This window comes from Mus caroli, chromosome 6 (genome assembly GCF_900094665.2).
Source record: "Mus caroli chromosome 6, CAROLI_EIJ_v1.1, whole genome shotgun sequence".
In the NCBI taxonomy this organism is placed as follows: domain Eukaryota; kingdom Metazoa; phylum Chordata; class Mammalia; order Rodentia; family Muridae; genus Mus; species Mus caroli.
This window is the reverse complement of record NC_034575.1, coordinates 24,954,889-24,968,813: the sequence shown is the minus strand read 5'-3', so window position 1 is coordinate 24,968,813 and position 13,925 is coordinate 24,954,889. Positions and strand designations below refer to the sequence as shown.

At 43.1% G+C, this 13,925-nt stretch overlaps 1 protein-coding gene across 8 annotated transcripts in view; it reads right to left on the bottom strand.

Annotated features, from left to right (window-relative positions):
- Nrf1 (nuclear respiratory factor 1) overlaps positions 1 to 13,925 on the bottom strand; it is a 107,888-nt gene that overhangs the window by 47,663 nt on the left and 46,300 nt on the right. For all 8 annotated transcript variants that reach the window (XM_021165121.2, XM_021165122.2, XM_021165118.2 and 5 more), the window contains 3 exons: positions 12,142 to 12,256; positions 9,033 to 9,159; positions 4,352 to 4,492 (listed from right to left, as the gene is read on the bottom strand). In XM_021165121.2, the coding sequence (XP_021020780.1) occupies positions 4,352 to 4,492; positions 9,033 to 9,159; positions 12,142 to 12,256 (383 nt within the window). The remainder of the gene's footprint in view (positions 1 to 4,351; positions 4,493 to 9,032; positions 9,160 to 12,141; positions 12,257 to 13,925) is intronic.

The following is a 13,925-nucleotide window of genomic DNA, read 5'->3' as shown; positions in this document are numbered from 1 at the left end:
TCTCTCTCTCTCTCTCTCTCTCTCTCTCTCTCTCTCTCTGAATTCAGGGCAGTCAGCTCTGCATGGAGTTCAACTGCTCCGTTCTGTGACGCCCATCTACTTGCATGAGTCAATTTTCAGTGTTTAAAGAGAAAAGAAAGGGGAGTCAGGGAGATGACTTAGCAGTTAAGAATGCATACTGCTCTTGCAGAGGACTGCAGGGTAAAAGGTGTTGTCTTCTGGCTTCTCGGGCATCTGCATACATACATGTATACATACTCTCTTTCTCCCTCCCCCACAATTAAAAATAAAGCCCTGAGTTCCAGGACAGCCAGGGCTACACAGAGAAACCCTGTCTCGAAAAAAACCAAACAAACAAAAAAAACAAAAAAAACCCAACTGCACCTGCGTGTGGTGGCACAGGCCTTTAATTCCAACACAGAGGATGCAGAGACAGGCGAATTTCTGTCTGTCTGAGGCCAGCCTGATATACATAACAAATTCCAGGTAAGCCACGGCTGCACATGGAGACTCTCTCTCGATATATAGCCTTTGAGAAGAAATAAATGCTAACGGCAATGATAAAATTGTGAGATGGTTTAATTTTCAAAGCACTTTCCTCCACAATACCTAATTTTTGCTTCCTCCAATTTTATGAGGCAGGAAAGCTTATGAAACTGAGGCCTAGAGGGCTGGAGAGATGGCTCAGCGGTCAAGAGTGATGACTGCTCTTCCAGAGGTCCTGAGTTCAAATCCCAGCAACCACACGGATGGCTCACAACTGTGTAATTGGACCCAATGCCCTCTTCTGGTGTGTCAGGAGCAGCATGCTCATATACATTGCATTACAACAAACAAACAAACAAATCTTTAAGGAAAAAAGTGGGGCCTAGAGTTAATATATAGTAGTACTTGGACTAGAAACTAGATTTTAGTATTCTTATAAAAACAAGTAAACTGATTTACAGAGAGTCAATAAAGCTAACATGAGGCCGGCATGAAATGAGTCTCCTTGGATGACTGAGAACTCACTCCAGGTCTGTACCCAGAATCACACATCTGCCTTAGCTCCACACCACACAGTAGAGCTGCGATAGTTAACAGATCATAGCTGTCGTATAGTCTAAAGTCTGAAATTAATTACGATAGTCTGAAATCTAGAATTAACATTCCATCATTTGGCTTTTTATGGTTACAGTCATATCTGAATTGTGCTTTCTGAACTTTGAGAGGGAGAGGGAGAGAGAAAGAACACAAATGGATGCCTTTGTGAAGAATGTAGTAGTATGCCTTCCAACTCTCTATGGAGATCCAAGGTGGTAAAAAGAGTTCACAACATTTTCATTCCAAAATAAAGAAGAAAAATAAAATTTGGTCAAAGCAGAAACATTATCAAACCTGTACCCTAAAAAATTCAAGTTAAATGTAAAAACTGAAAATACTTTGATTTCTGTAATTATAAAAACATCCATAAAAAGAAAACCCACAAAATTATTAATCTATGCTTATCTACAAAGAAAATGAAAATTACTCTGTTGCCATGCATAACTAATGACTTAACATTTTGATGTCCACTCTTACAAGCTTTAGTGTACACACTTGAGTATGGTTTGTGTACACAATTTGGAAGATGATGTCAGCACTTTGTGTTCTCTGTATTTAAAAACCAAATCTAGCCTTTGGGGAAAAACAAGAAAAACAGTAAAGCTTTCACCTCCTAAAATCAGGTGTGTCAGAAAGACGACTTTCCTTTTCACTGTTCGCTATACCTCCTATCACAGAGCCCACAGGCCACTGAATAGTCAATGGCCTCGTCATCTGGGCCCTGGTATGCCTCCTCGCATGTAAGCAGTTGGCATTCCTATTACAATTTAAGCACTAGTTAAATTCTATACTCTGGAACTTTTCCTGTTGTAAGCAATGCTGTCACGAACAGTAAACGTCGCTGCTTCTCTTGCCAGCAACCCCCCACACCTTTTAAAGATTATTTATACCTCTATTGTTCATTACGTGCACACATCCATGAGAAGGGTAGATGGATGAAGGGTACAGCCTGCAGAGGCTGTCAGGCTCTGGAGCTGGAGAGCTGGCAGTCACAAGCAAGCCCTGCAAGCACAGCTGCTGAGAAGCAAATTCAGGCTAACCTCTGGGCCATTTGTCCACACTGCACTCTGAACCAGCCTCCTACCAAGTGTGCCAGTTTATATTCTCATAAACAGTAGGGAGAAGTGCTTTGTCCCATGCCTCTTGTCTAAACCAGGCTTACTTTGAAATTGAAGACTTCTTTTGCTACTATTAAAAGTGAAAAGCCTTATGATCATTTAACATAGAGAGTTATTTGGCTCAGCTTAAGATATGAGGAAGCAAAACAATACTAAGAGGCTGAGGGGAGAAAATATGAGTATCTGAACACTTAGAAATTTCCATTCAGGCCTGACTGGTCTTCTATCATCCTGCTCAGTCCTCTTTACATCGTCATTTTTAAATGTTTATTTATTATGGGGAACATTACCACAGAGCACAGGAGGTGGTCAGAGGACAACTTTTTTTTTTTTTTTAAGATTTATTTATTTATTATATGTAAGTACACTGTAGCTGTCTTCAGACACACCAGAAGAGGGTGTCATATCTCGTTACGGATGGTTGTGAGCCACCATGTGGTTGCTGGGATTTGAACTCCGGACCTTTGGAAGAGCAGTTCGGTGCTCTTACCCACTGAGCCATCTCATCAGCCCCAGAGGACAACTTTTGAGGGCCAGTTCTCTCCTCCCACCATGTGAATTCTGGAGATTGGATTCAGGTCGCTAGGCTTGGTGGCTGTTGCCTTTAACCATCTCATGGGTCTCCTTTAAAATGCTGAAGCATTTTTAAACTATTTGTTATGTTTTATTTTCAATCCTCAACTGCAGTGAGAAGGGAAAGGCTGAACTGCATGCAGTGAACACGGGCGTACAATGAAGGCTGCCCAGCTGGGGATGAAGGGTCAGTTCTCCTTGGATCTGTCACTGTGCTATGCTGTTTACCAGGCATGTGGCCTGGAATGAAGTGCACTGAGGTTCCCATGTTCTGCTTTCCAAACAGTAACTGCTCCATTTTTTTTGCAGCTATTGGCTGTTCTTCATGAAAATCAACATTTAGGCATGTTTATCATCGTCAAAACTTTGGACTATCTCAACTAACATATCTAAAATGGCAGTGGGGGAGAAAAAACCATCGCAGAAGAGGATTTGCACTAGTATCCTACACCAGCGGTTCAGCTGGCTTTTCATGCACCTTATGGTTGAGAGACAGAGAACATTCCTAAAAATTAGCCATGCAAAATGGAACCAGCAACAGATTGTAACACCAACTGTGAAGGGGCTGGGTATGACTTTCTTTCTGAACGACTGAAAGATCCTTCATGTTCACAGAATGCTGTATGTTCCAAAAGATGACAGTTTAGGTTTAGAATGTCTTTTATTTAAAAAAAAAAAAAAAAGCAGGGTTGCGCTCACTATGTATTCCAGGCTAGCCCTGAACTTCTGATTCTCTCGCATCTCTCCTCAGGTGCTAGGATCACAGCCCACGGGATACCAAACTCAGCTCTAGCTTTATATTTATAAAAGGCGTGTATTTCTCATCAAGTCTCTGCTTCAGACCCATTCAAGATGATCCCTGCTATATTGAATTTAGCTTTGTTCCAATACTCTTAGGCTATTTACTAAACAGGTTCTATTGTTTACATGACATGCTATTTTAGGTGTTGAGCAGCTAAACTGAGCAGCAATAAAAAAAATAAAAAGTCATCGCTTCTCAGCCTTTTGGCCAAGATCAAGTGTAAAAAAATAAAAAGTCATTGCTTTAAAATTCTACCTAGAAAAACAGAACAAAACTAAAAGTTAGTAATTAAGCCAGGCGTGGTAGCACACACCTTTAGTCCCAGCACCTGGAGGCTGAGGCAACTGCTCTGAGTTTGAGGCCAGCCTGGTCTACACAGCAAATTCCAAGTCACTCAAGGCTACACAGAGAAACCCTATCTCAAAACCCTGGGGTGGGGGTGAGAGTGGGAGGAGCAGAGGAGCAGCCTAGCCTGCTAAACTTGTCTCCTCAAACTCTGAACAGTCTCCAGGTCAAACTAACCCCAAGCAGAAAGTTCTCTTCCCTAGCACAGAAACCCTGGTGAAAGGAGAGCATGGGCAGCAGGCGGGCGCCAGTGTGTGCCGAGTCAGGAGACTCCTCCTGGGACTTGGCCTTGCCCAAGGCTGCCACACACTCCAGTCTGGGTCTCAAGCTCTGGTCACATCACCAAACACAAAGCTAGAAAAGTGAAGAGAGGCCCGCCCACATCTGCATCTCTTATCTTTGCATCTCCTCTTCATTTCCCGCCTTGTACCTGGGTCATTTTGTCCACAGAGACTGGAATCCCATCGATGGTGAGAGGTGGCAGTTCTGAATTAACCTCCTGTGGCGCAGGGGCGTGTTCTGCCAGAGCTGACTCCAGGTCTTCCAGGATCATGCTCTTGTACTTTCGCACCTGCAGGGAATTAAAGGCAGAAGTAAACAAGATGCTCAACAGCCAGGGAGAGCTGGTGCCAAGCAACAAGACAGTGGGTGGGGCTGGTCTCCCTTAGCCACTGCAGAACTCCAAGAACAAATACTCCTCCAAGTAGAAGGTGAAAATACCCGCTGGCCCCAAAGACACCGCATTGAACAGAATCAAACGAAAAGATGATGAAATTTTAGGTAACAGCAGTAGGAAGGAGCCAGTGGGAGGAGTCCACTGCTTCTCAGTTAAATGTCACGTTTTCTCAAGCCACAGAGCTCTTTTCCCAGTTCCAGGTATAATATAAATAACATTCATTACTCTGCATTTTTCCCAGGCGCGCCATGTCCCCATCTAATGACAGCTAACTGTTAAAATCACTTTCTAGATCGGAGGGCTTATGTCTCTAAACTCTAAAGCATTTGAAAATGCTTTTGTGTGTGGGGGTGGGGCACCATAAAGACAGAAGATCCAAGTGCTTAAGAGAGAGGCTGGACTGAAAAGAATGAGTGTGAAAAGTACCATTACTAGCAAGGCCCGAGGCCAGGGAGCCCCATCGTCACCCTCTCCTCCCCCTTGAGGTAATGGTTGGATACAGTGGTGAACTTCAAAGCAATGGTGCTGCTCTGTGTGTTGGTCCAGGTCTGAACCTGGCTCATTCTTCACCATTGTAGTGAAAGCCATCTTAAGACAACAGAACCTTCCAGAGCCACAGCACAGCGCATGTGCACATTCTTCCAACATAAGCAAGAGTAGGCAAACACTGACTCCACCATCAATAATGGGATTATTCACTTAGAAGAATACACAAGGGGGATGAGAATGTCTCTAGGGATAAGAAAGCTAGGAATTATGGAAATATAACTAGATGGGATAGGAAATTAACTTGTTTTTAGGCCTTAAGGCATTCTCTTGGGGATGGGGAAAAAATTTTTGGCAAGAAGTTCTAACCATGTTTTCTGTTCTGCGAACTTACTGCCTTACTGGGGTCTCACTGTGAGGCACCAAAAAGAAAGAAAAGATCCCATATTGTACACCTCACTGACCTCAACAGTAGTAACCAGTCTAGTTCCAAAGCTATAGAATCCTCCAGATAGGAGGGCCAAGGGGATGAGACAAAAATAGTCCAAACGGTGCTGGTGAGATGGCTCAGTGGGTAAGAGCACCCGACTGCTCTTCCGAAGGTCCAGGGTTCGGATCCCAGGGATCACATGGTGGCTCACAACCATCTGTAACGAGATCTGACTCCCTCTTCTGGGGTGTGTGAGGACAGCTACAGTGTACTTACATATAATAATAAATAAATCTTTAAAAAAAAAATAGTCCAAACACTAGACTCACTATAAAAAAAGACTGACTCAAAGTTGGGAAACACTGGGCTATTCTATTATTCTATTAGTATCAAGTAAGCCATTTTCATGGATCAGGAAAAAAGTCAGATTCTGGTATTTTGCTAAACTTAACAATGCTATATAATTCCTTAATAATACTGATTAAAAGAATGCTGATAGAATTATGTTTTGTAGTAATTTACAACAAAATAATTCCAGGTGAACACAGCACTCCACCTAAGCTAGCTTAGAAAAGTATATATACTTCCCCGAATCTGAAGGCTGCCGTTTCAATTCTACCTGGCCTGTCAATTTGGAGGTGCCCTCCCCACTCTTCATCCCCAAACCTAACTCTAAAACTGCTGGTCAGCCTCCTCACTTCCTTGCTTCTAGCAAATTCTTTTCTGCTTCTTATCCAAAGTGTTCATTTTTCAAAGTCCAACTCAATTTCCACATGTGCTTCGAAAACCCTTAGCAAGTGTTCCTGTCTTAGTTATCTTCCCGCTTTAAATTCTTACTGTCAAATATATTATCATCCCAGAGTACACTGTGCACACCAATACCTGACACTGCTGAGCAGAGAAACTTTCCCTTCCTATCTTCCTTCCTTCCTCTTGGTTTTACAAGACAGGGTTTCTTTGTGAAGTTCTAGCTGTAGACCAGAATAGCCTCAAACTCAAAAATCTGCCTGCTCTGCCTCCCAAAAAACCCTTTCTTTTTAAGACGCATCATGAAATACAACATGTATTCAGACACAGGGAGGTAGGTACATTACCAAATATTCTTATGAATATCAAGGATAGAAGGTTAGGTTTAGTACATTTACAAAGATCATTTGAATTCTAGAAACAGATTTACTATTGAAAATTTAGAAACTGGCCTGGTCAGGTTGAAGAAAAAGAAAAAAGTCTTGGACTAGATATTATGATTTTTCTGAATTTCTGAAGCTTTCTAGATGTAAGGAGTCTTTGGAAATTTGCATCAAAGACCTTTTTAAAAACGTACCCATATTCCATGTAGACTAAAGCTTGTCATCTGAAGCCTAACGGAGAGCTGGGGATTCAAACTCGGGCCCTCAGACTTGCTTTACCAACTGAGCAACCTCCCAGTCTCACAGCTACTACATGGAAAGCATTGGCCTACATTTTATACAAGTGAAGCTATTTTTAAAACCCTATATAAACAAATGAAGGACAGTCCACTGGTCTATCGGGGAGAGAACTGAAATAAAGATAGCCAGATGACTTGTAGGAAGCTGGTGCTAACTCCAGAGCTCCCTCTGTCCCGTGGTTGTGAATGTGGTCAGGTGTGCTCACTGGGCCCTAGCAAATACTCCTATTTTTGACTGAAGAGTTTTACAAACTTCAAAAGCCCTGGAAAACCTCTTGAGAAGTTTTCACTTTGTTATCAAGAAAATATTTCAGGCAACTCCTGTCAAGCTCAAGAAAGCCAATGGTTTGCACAGAGCCCTATGCTGGCCCTCAGAGCACAGCAGCCAGTGAGTTAGCTCCACTCCACCTCTGCATGAGAGCTCAGGGTTCTTTATGCTATTTCCCCTGAGCAGTTTTTTTTTTTTTTTTTTTTTTTTTTCTGAGACAGGGTTTCTCTGTGTAGCCCTGGCTGTCCTGGAACTGACTTTGTAGACCAGGCTGGCCTCGAACTCAGATATCCTGAGCAGTTTTTATGGGAGAACAGTCAGCTTTAATATGGGAGAACAGTCAGCTTTAATGTCTGTATGTCTGTCCCCAGTGAAGAAGGTATTGCTGGCCTTATTTTACACTGAGGAAAAACTGGTGGATTTTTTTTTTTTTAAGATTTATTTATTATGTGTAAGTACATTGTAGCTGTCTTCAGACGCACCAGAAGAGGGCCATCAGATCTCATTACGGATGGTTGTGAACCACCATGTGGTTGCTGGGATTTGAATTCAGGACCTTCGGAAGAGCAGTCAGTGCTCTTACCCACTGAGCCATCTCACCAGCCCTTTTTTTTTTTTTAAATTAGGGACAAGGAAAGATGGCTCAGTGGTTAAGACCAATGGCTGTTCTTCCAAATAACCTGTGTTCAGTCTTCAGCACCCACATGGTAGCTTAGACCCATCTGTAACTTTAGTGCCAGGGGACTTCACGCCCTTTTCTAGTCTCCAGGAGCACACATACACATGAGGCATAAACTCACAAGACAGACACACATACATATACAAACAAACAAATATAAAAATATGTAGACCAGGCTGGCCTTGATTCTACTTGCTTCTCCTGCTGAGTCCTGGGAATAAAGGCATGTGTTACCATGCCCAGCTAAAACAATTTAAAAATAAATAAATAAAGGCAAAGGGATTTTTTGGGGGGCGGGGGAGGTTGGTTGGTTTTTCGAGACAGGGTTTTTCTGTATAGCTCTGGCTGTCCTGGAACTCACTTTGTAGACCAGGCTGGCCTCGAACTCAGAAATCCGCCTGCCTCTGCCTCCCGAGTGCTGGGACTAAAGGCGTGCACCACTACGCCCGGCTGCAAAGGGATTTTTAAATATCTAAATACATGGTTAATAAAATGCTTCCAGTTTGGCTTATAAAATTAACATCCTGGAGTCATCTAGTGTTTTGCTTCAGATATAAATCAAAATTTCTTGTTTTTTTTTTTTTTCAAGATGTCTAATTTAGCTCAGGATGGCCTTGGAGGCAGCCAGCTAACCTTGAATACCTGATCCTCCTACCTACGGAGACTACAGGCATGTACCACAATTAGTAAGGTCCTTAGGATCCACACAACACTTCATGCACTTAGGCAAGGGCTCTCCCAGCTGGGCTATATCCTCAGCCCTGCACTGGCTTCTTCAGTAAAATAGTCTCTCTTTTTATTTTAAAACTGCATCTGGTGGGGTACAATACATTATTTTAGTAAGTAAAAACAGTAATGATCCTTTAAAATATTATAAATACTCAGAGCATGAACAGCTCTGGCCACCAAGTCAAACATCAAGCTAGGTTCAACAAAAGCCTCCCACTGCTCGCTGCTCTCAGCTGACAAAAGAAGACCACTAACAAGGCATCTTTCTGACTACTCCATGGGGCTGATCTTATCTGTTTCCATCTGCATAAACCAGTCTCCTCCTTCCATCCCAGAGTACTGACCTGGAAAGAAGAAAAGGCCAAAGTCTACACAAAGCAGAGGGCCTCTGGGCACTGCTCAGATCTTACTTACCACATTCTCCAAAGGTGCTGCGCCAAACACCTTGAAGACGGGGTTGGGTTTGGAGGGTGAGATGCAGAGTACAATCGCTTGCTGTCCCACTCGCGTCGTGTACTCATCCAACGTGGCTCTGAGTTTCCTGAACAGAACGGAAACAAAAGGTTACCGTGACAGAGGACGTACGCCCCAATGGAAGCGGAGCAAACTCACTGTGGGTGGAGACAATTCTGATCGGACGTGTTCTGAAATATGACAACGGGAAGGAGAGATAAGTATGGAAGTCTACCAGAGAAAGTGTGCACACTACACCACCATGCCTAGCTACAGCTTTGTATTGTATTGTGGCACAGACACAGTCCTACTGAGCTTTAACTGTCAACTTGACACAGCCTGAGAAGGTGGGGTCACTGAGCAATTGATGAGATTAGACTGGCCTGTGGGCATGTCTGTGAGAGATTTATCTTGACTGCTCATTGATATAGGAGCACTCAGGCCATGGTGGGCAGCGCTATTCTTTGGACAGGTGGTCCTGGGCTGTGTCAGACAGGTAGTTAAAGTATAAGCCTGTGAGTGTACTTTGGTACACACCTTTAATTCCAGCACTTGGGAAACAGACAGGCAATCTTTGTCAATTCAAAGCCAACCTGGTCTATATGGTGAGTTACCACATAGCAAAAAATAATAAAAATTAAAAATGCAAATATCAAGATTGCAAGACAAAATCCATATCGCCTAGAAGGGAACAAGCAAGGAGTGTTCCTCCAAGGTTTCTGCCAGGCTCGGCTCTGACTTCCTCGCTGATGACCTTGACCCGACTTAAGCCCTTTCTTCCCCCAGTTGCTTTTGGTCAGAGTATTTTATCACAAAAAAGAAACTAGAACATAAACCCAGTGTTTGCCAATGAGGATGAAATGGGTCTCTGCATTAGCCCCACTTGCCAGTGGGGTCTGCTCCAAACCCCCACTGGAGACCTATAAGTTGAGACAGAATCAAACCCTCTCTATATTGTTTTCTTCCTATACATACATACATACATACCAATGATAAAGTTTAATTTATAAGCTAAGAATAATAAGAGATGAATGATAACTAATCAAAGAAACAATTATAACAGAGGCTGGAGAGATGGCTTAATGCTTAAGAGTACTTACTGCTCTCTTAGAGGGTCTGGGTTTGATTCCTAGTACACCCTTAGATGGCCTACCGTCTGTAACTCCAGGTTTAAGGGTCTAATGCCTCTGGTTTCCTCAAGAGCACATAGACCCATGCAGGCACACAAAACCCTCTTCTGACCAATGTGGGCACCAGGCATTAACATGGTACACATATATATACAGGCAAAATACTCAAATACATAAAATAATTAAATTAGAATTTTAAAATAAAAAGATTCAAATTATAACAATATCTTCAGTAAAATTATTTAAAACTCATTATCTACTTTAGAACTCTGCATTTACTGTTTTTGGACCTCTGAGGTGACTAACCTCAGCAAACCCTCCAATAAACCGAGGCATCAAGCTAGAAGCAGCTCAGGGACTAGCCTCTATTTCATAGTACCACAGAAAATCTGCAGCAGTTCTTGAATGCTCCACCTTATATTATATTCACCACCTCCAATCCTCTCTCCAACTCTTCATGTAGCTCAGGCTAGCTCAAAGCCCATGACCTGCCTAGCTCAGTCTCTTGAGTGATATGCCCTAACCATGCCTTGAGCCTGCGGCAATCCTCCTCCCCCCAGTCTCCCAAGAGCTGGGATCACAAGCACAAACCAGCTTGCTAACCCCCTGATGTGGTGGGGCTTCCTCTACTCCTATAATCATTCCTCTCATGTTCTCCCTGGCTGCTTTTGAAAAATGACTACTTTGACTGGGTGTGGTAGTGGACACATTTAATCACAGCACTCAGAAAGCAGCAGGCAGAGCTTCATGAGTTTCAGGCTAGCCTGATCTATGTCGAATTCTAGGACATTCAGAGCAACACAGTGAGACTCTGTCTCAAAAATAAAAAGTAAGTAAGTAAGTAAATAAATAAATAAATAACTGACTACCTTGGCTGCTAATAACTGCCTCTGCCTGAAATGTTCTTTAGACATAAGCACGGTTATTTTTTCAATTCCTCCCTGCTCTGGGCAAAGGCTGCTCCTTCAGAAGGATTTCTCAGACCATTCTTAGAATAGAGAAACAACTATGTTCTTTGATATCCAGAAATATTTTTTCTAATTTCTTTTCTACCCACAATACTCTCATTTAATATTGAATGAAAAAGGAAAGAAAAGGAAAGAAGAGATCTGCTTCTAGGTGTGGTGGAGGAGAGACTCTATTGTACATAAAAGGAAGAGCACAATCAGAGGAGAGCCCAGAGTGGGCGTGGCCCTGAGCCACGTGAGGAGACAGGTGGGGGGAGGAGCTGCTAACCAAGAGGGGTAGCCTGGGCTAAGAGACTGAGCAAGAGAGTGGCACAGCTAAAATGGCTGGATTATTATATAGAGAAGGGCAGCCCAATCCCTGGGCTGCGGAAGTTTATGTAGGGGGCTATAAGTTTACGTTGCCAGCTATACCCTGTTAAGGGATGCTGGGAAAACCGGAAGGCCAGGCCTGTTTTTGATTGTTAAATAGGCACCTCAGCCATTGTACCATGGTTTGAGACCTAACAAATATAATGTCTGTTTACTTTCTCTCTCTTTCAGAACATAAACTTCTTAAGGACCTTTGCTGCTCAGTGTCCCACTATCTAGAGTGCTGCCTGAACATAGCAGGCGCAGGTTTCGTGGATGAATCAATGTGTCGTTAGACATCTCCCTTCCTTCCTTATTTTAAGACTCTGTCTCACTATGGAGCTTTGGTGGGCCTTGAACTCACAGAGATCCCCGTCCCTCTAACTCCCAGATGCTCGGATCAAAGGTTTGAACCACACCACTGACCAGTGTTATACATGTATTACATCCTATTTTCTGGATTTTCATCGATTTAATTTTACGGGAGTGATTCCAAGTCTAAACCTGTTATCAAATACTCCACCCCAGTGTCTTGAGGAATCCAGGAAAGAATGTTCTAGCCCTTGACATCCACAGAGGAAGCATGTGATGAAGAAAGGCAAGATGGGGTAAGGCAGCCCTCACCGAAGCAAACGTGTCTGCTGTCTCTTTCGGATAGATGGATTAGACTCAAACACATGAGGCCGTTTCCGTTTCTTCCCTGTTGCCACAGCAGCAGCAGCGGCCATTCCCACAGGACCTGAAATAATAAGTATGTGGTGAGATTAGGCAGGAGACTGCAAGGGTAGGAGACAGACAGCAACACACTGTCAGTGAAAACAGAATGCTTACACTGTGATCAGTGTTCTTCTCTATTGTTTCCCATGAACCATATACATTTATAGTCAGTCTTTTAAGAAGCAAAAGGCTTCTTCTACCTTCCTGCCAAATACCATCTTGAATTTTGTACAATACTGTTGCTGTTTTACCAGCATGCCCACACTCTTAGAACAGTGTTCGCAAAGGGACCAGAAGTTACTACAGCATTGAGAGAAAAGGACTACCACAACGAGACAAGTGCAGGGCTTCACACTGCACTTCTAGCTCCATGGTCCTTCCACTGCTTCAAGACTAGCAAATTAAGGAACTGGGTGGACTTTGAGCGGCCACACGGAAGAACTAAACCAGATCGTGTGCCAAGGATCCTGGCCAAGAAGATGAACATTTCCTTAGTTCAACCAAAGAAAAGAAAAAATTGTTTTCAATAAAAGCTGAGACCAATGCATACAAGTCTTGGGGTTGTTTGAATGGGTAAGTCTAAGTAACTCCTTACTACTCACTTTTGATAGCGATGGGTTGGCATCAAAGACAGCATGTCACTTTATCCTTTCCTGCCAGCCCATAAAAGGCTTAGATACAAATTAAACTGCTAACATTATATTCACATGCATATTCTAAATAGGTGAACTGCAGCAAGCCTTTCTGTCTGCAGGCTGCTCAGTGCTATCATGTCCTTGCTGAAGAGAGACCCTCTAAAAGACCCCCAGATCAAGTACAAGTCAGAGGCTGGCTCGCTTTCTATCATAGAGATATGGTAGAAATTTTTTCCTTCTCCCAGAGTCTCAGTACATAACGCAGACTAGCACGGAATCAAAGTGACCCTCCTACCTCTGCTCTCAGTGCTGGGATTACAGGCACCTTTTACCAACTAACTATCACACGAAAATCTTAAGCCCCAACATTATTGCCCCTAACATTTTATTATAAAACTGTGGCAATATTTTAACATAAGATCCATCTCTGAATAAAATTTTGTGCACAAAACAGTATTAACTCTATCCACCATGCACAGATTTCTATAACTTATCTGTCTTATATAACTGAACGCTTCCCTCCTTTTCAGGTTTTTGAGATAGAGTCTGTTGGACAGGCTGACCTTAGAATCATTAAGTAAGCAAGGATAACCTTGAACTCCTGCTCCTCCTGCTGCCTCCTGGGATTAGCGGTATATACTATCATTTCCTGCTTGTCTGCCGTCAGGCCTGCCTTCTCTCCCTGCTTCTGGACTTCCTTTCTCCTTTCTTTCCTCCTCCTACTCTGGTGCATCCTTGGCAAGAATTGTGGCTCTAGCACTAGTGACTACCCGCTAAGCTGCATCCCAAGCCCCGCAACTATTTGCTGACAGTAATTCCCTACACCTCCTTCCCACAGCCATGGAAACCATCCCACATGTTTCTGAACCCCATAGAAGTGCAATTATACTGTATCTGTCCTTCTGTGACTGGGTTGTTTATGTTAGTATAATGTCTTTAAGGTTGATCTACGCCAGTCGGTGGTGGCGCACGCCTTTAATCCCAGCACTTGGGAGGCAGAGGCAGGCGGATTTCTGAGTTCGAGGCCAGCCTGGTCTACAGAGTGAGTTCTAGGAC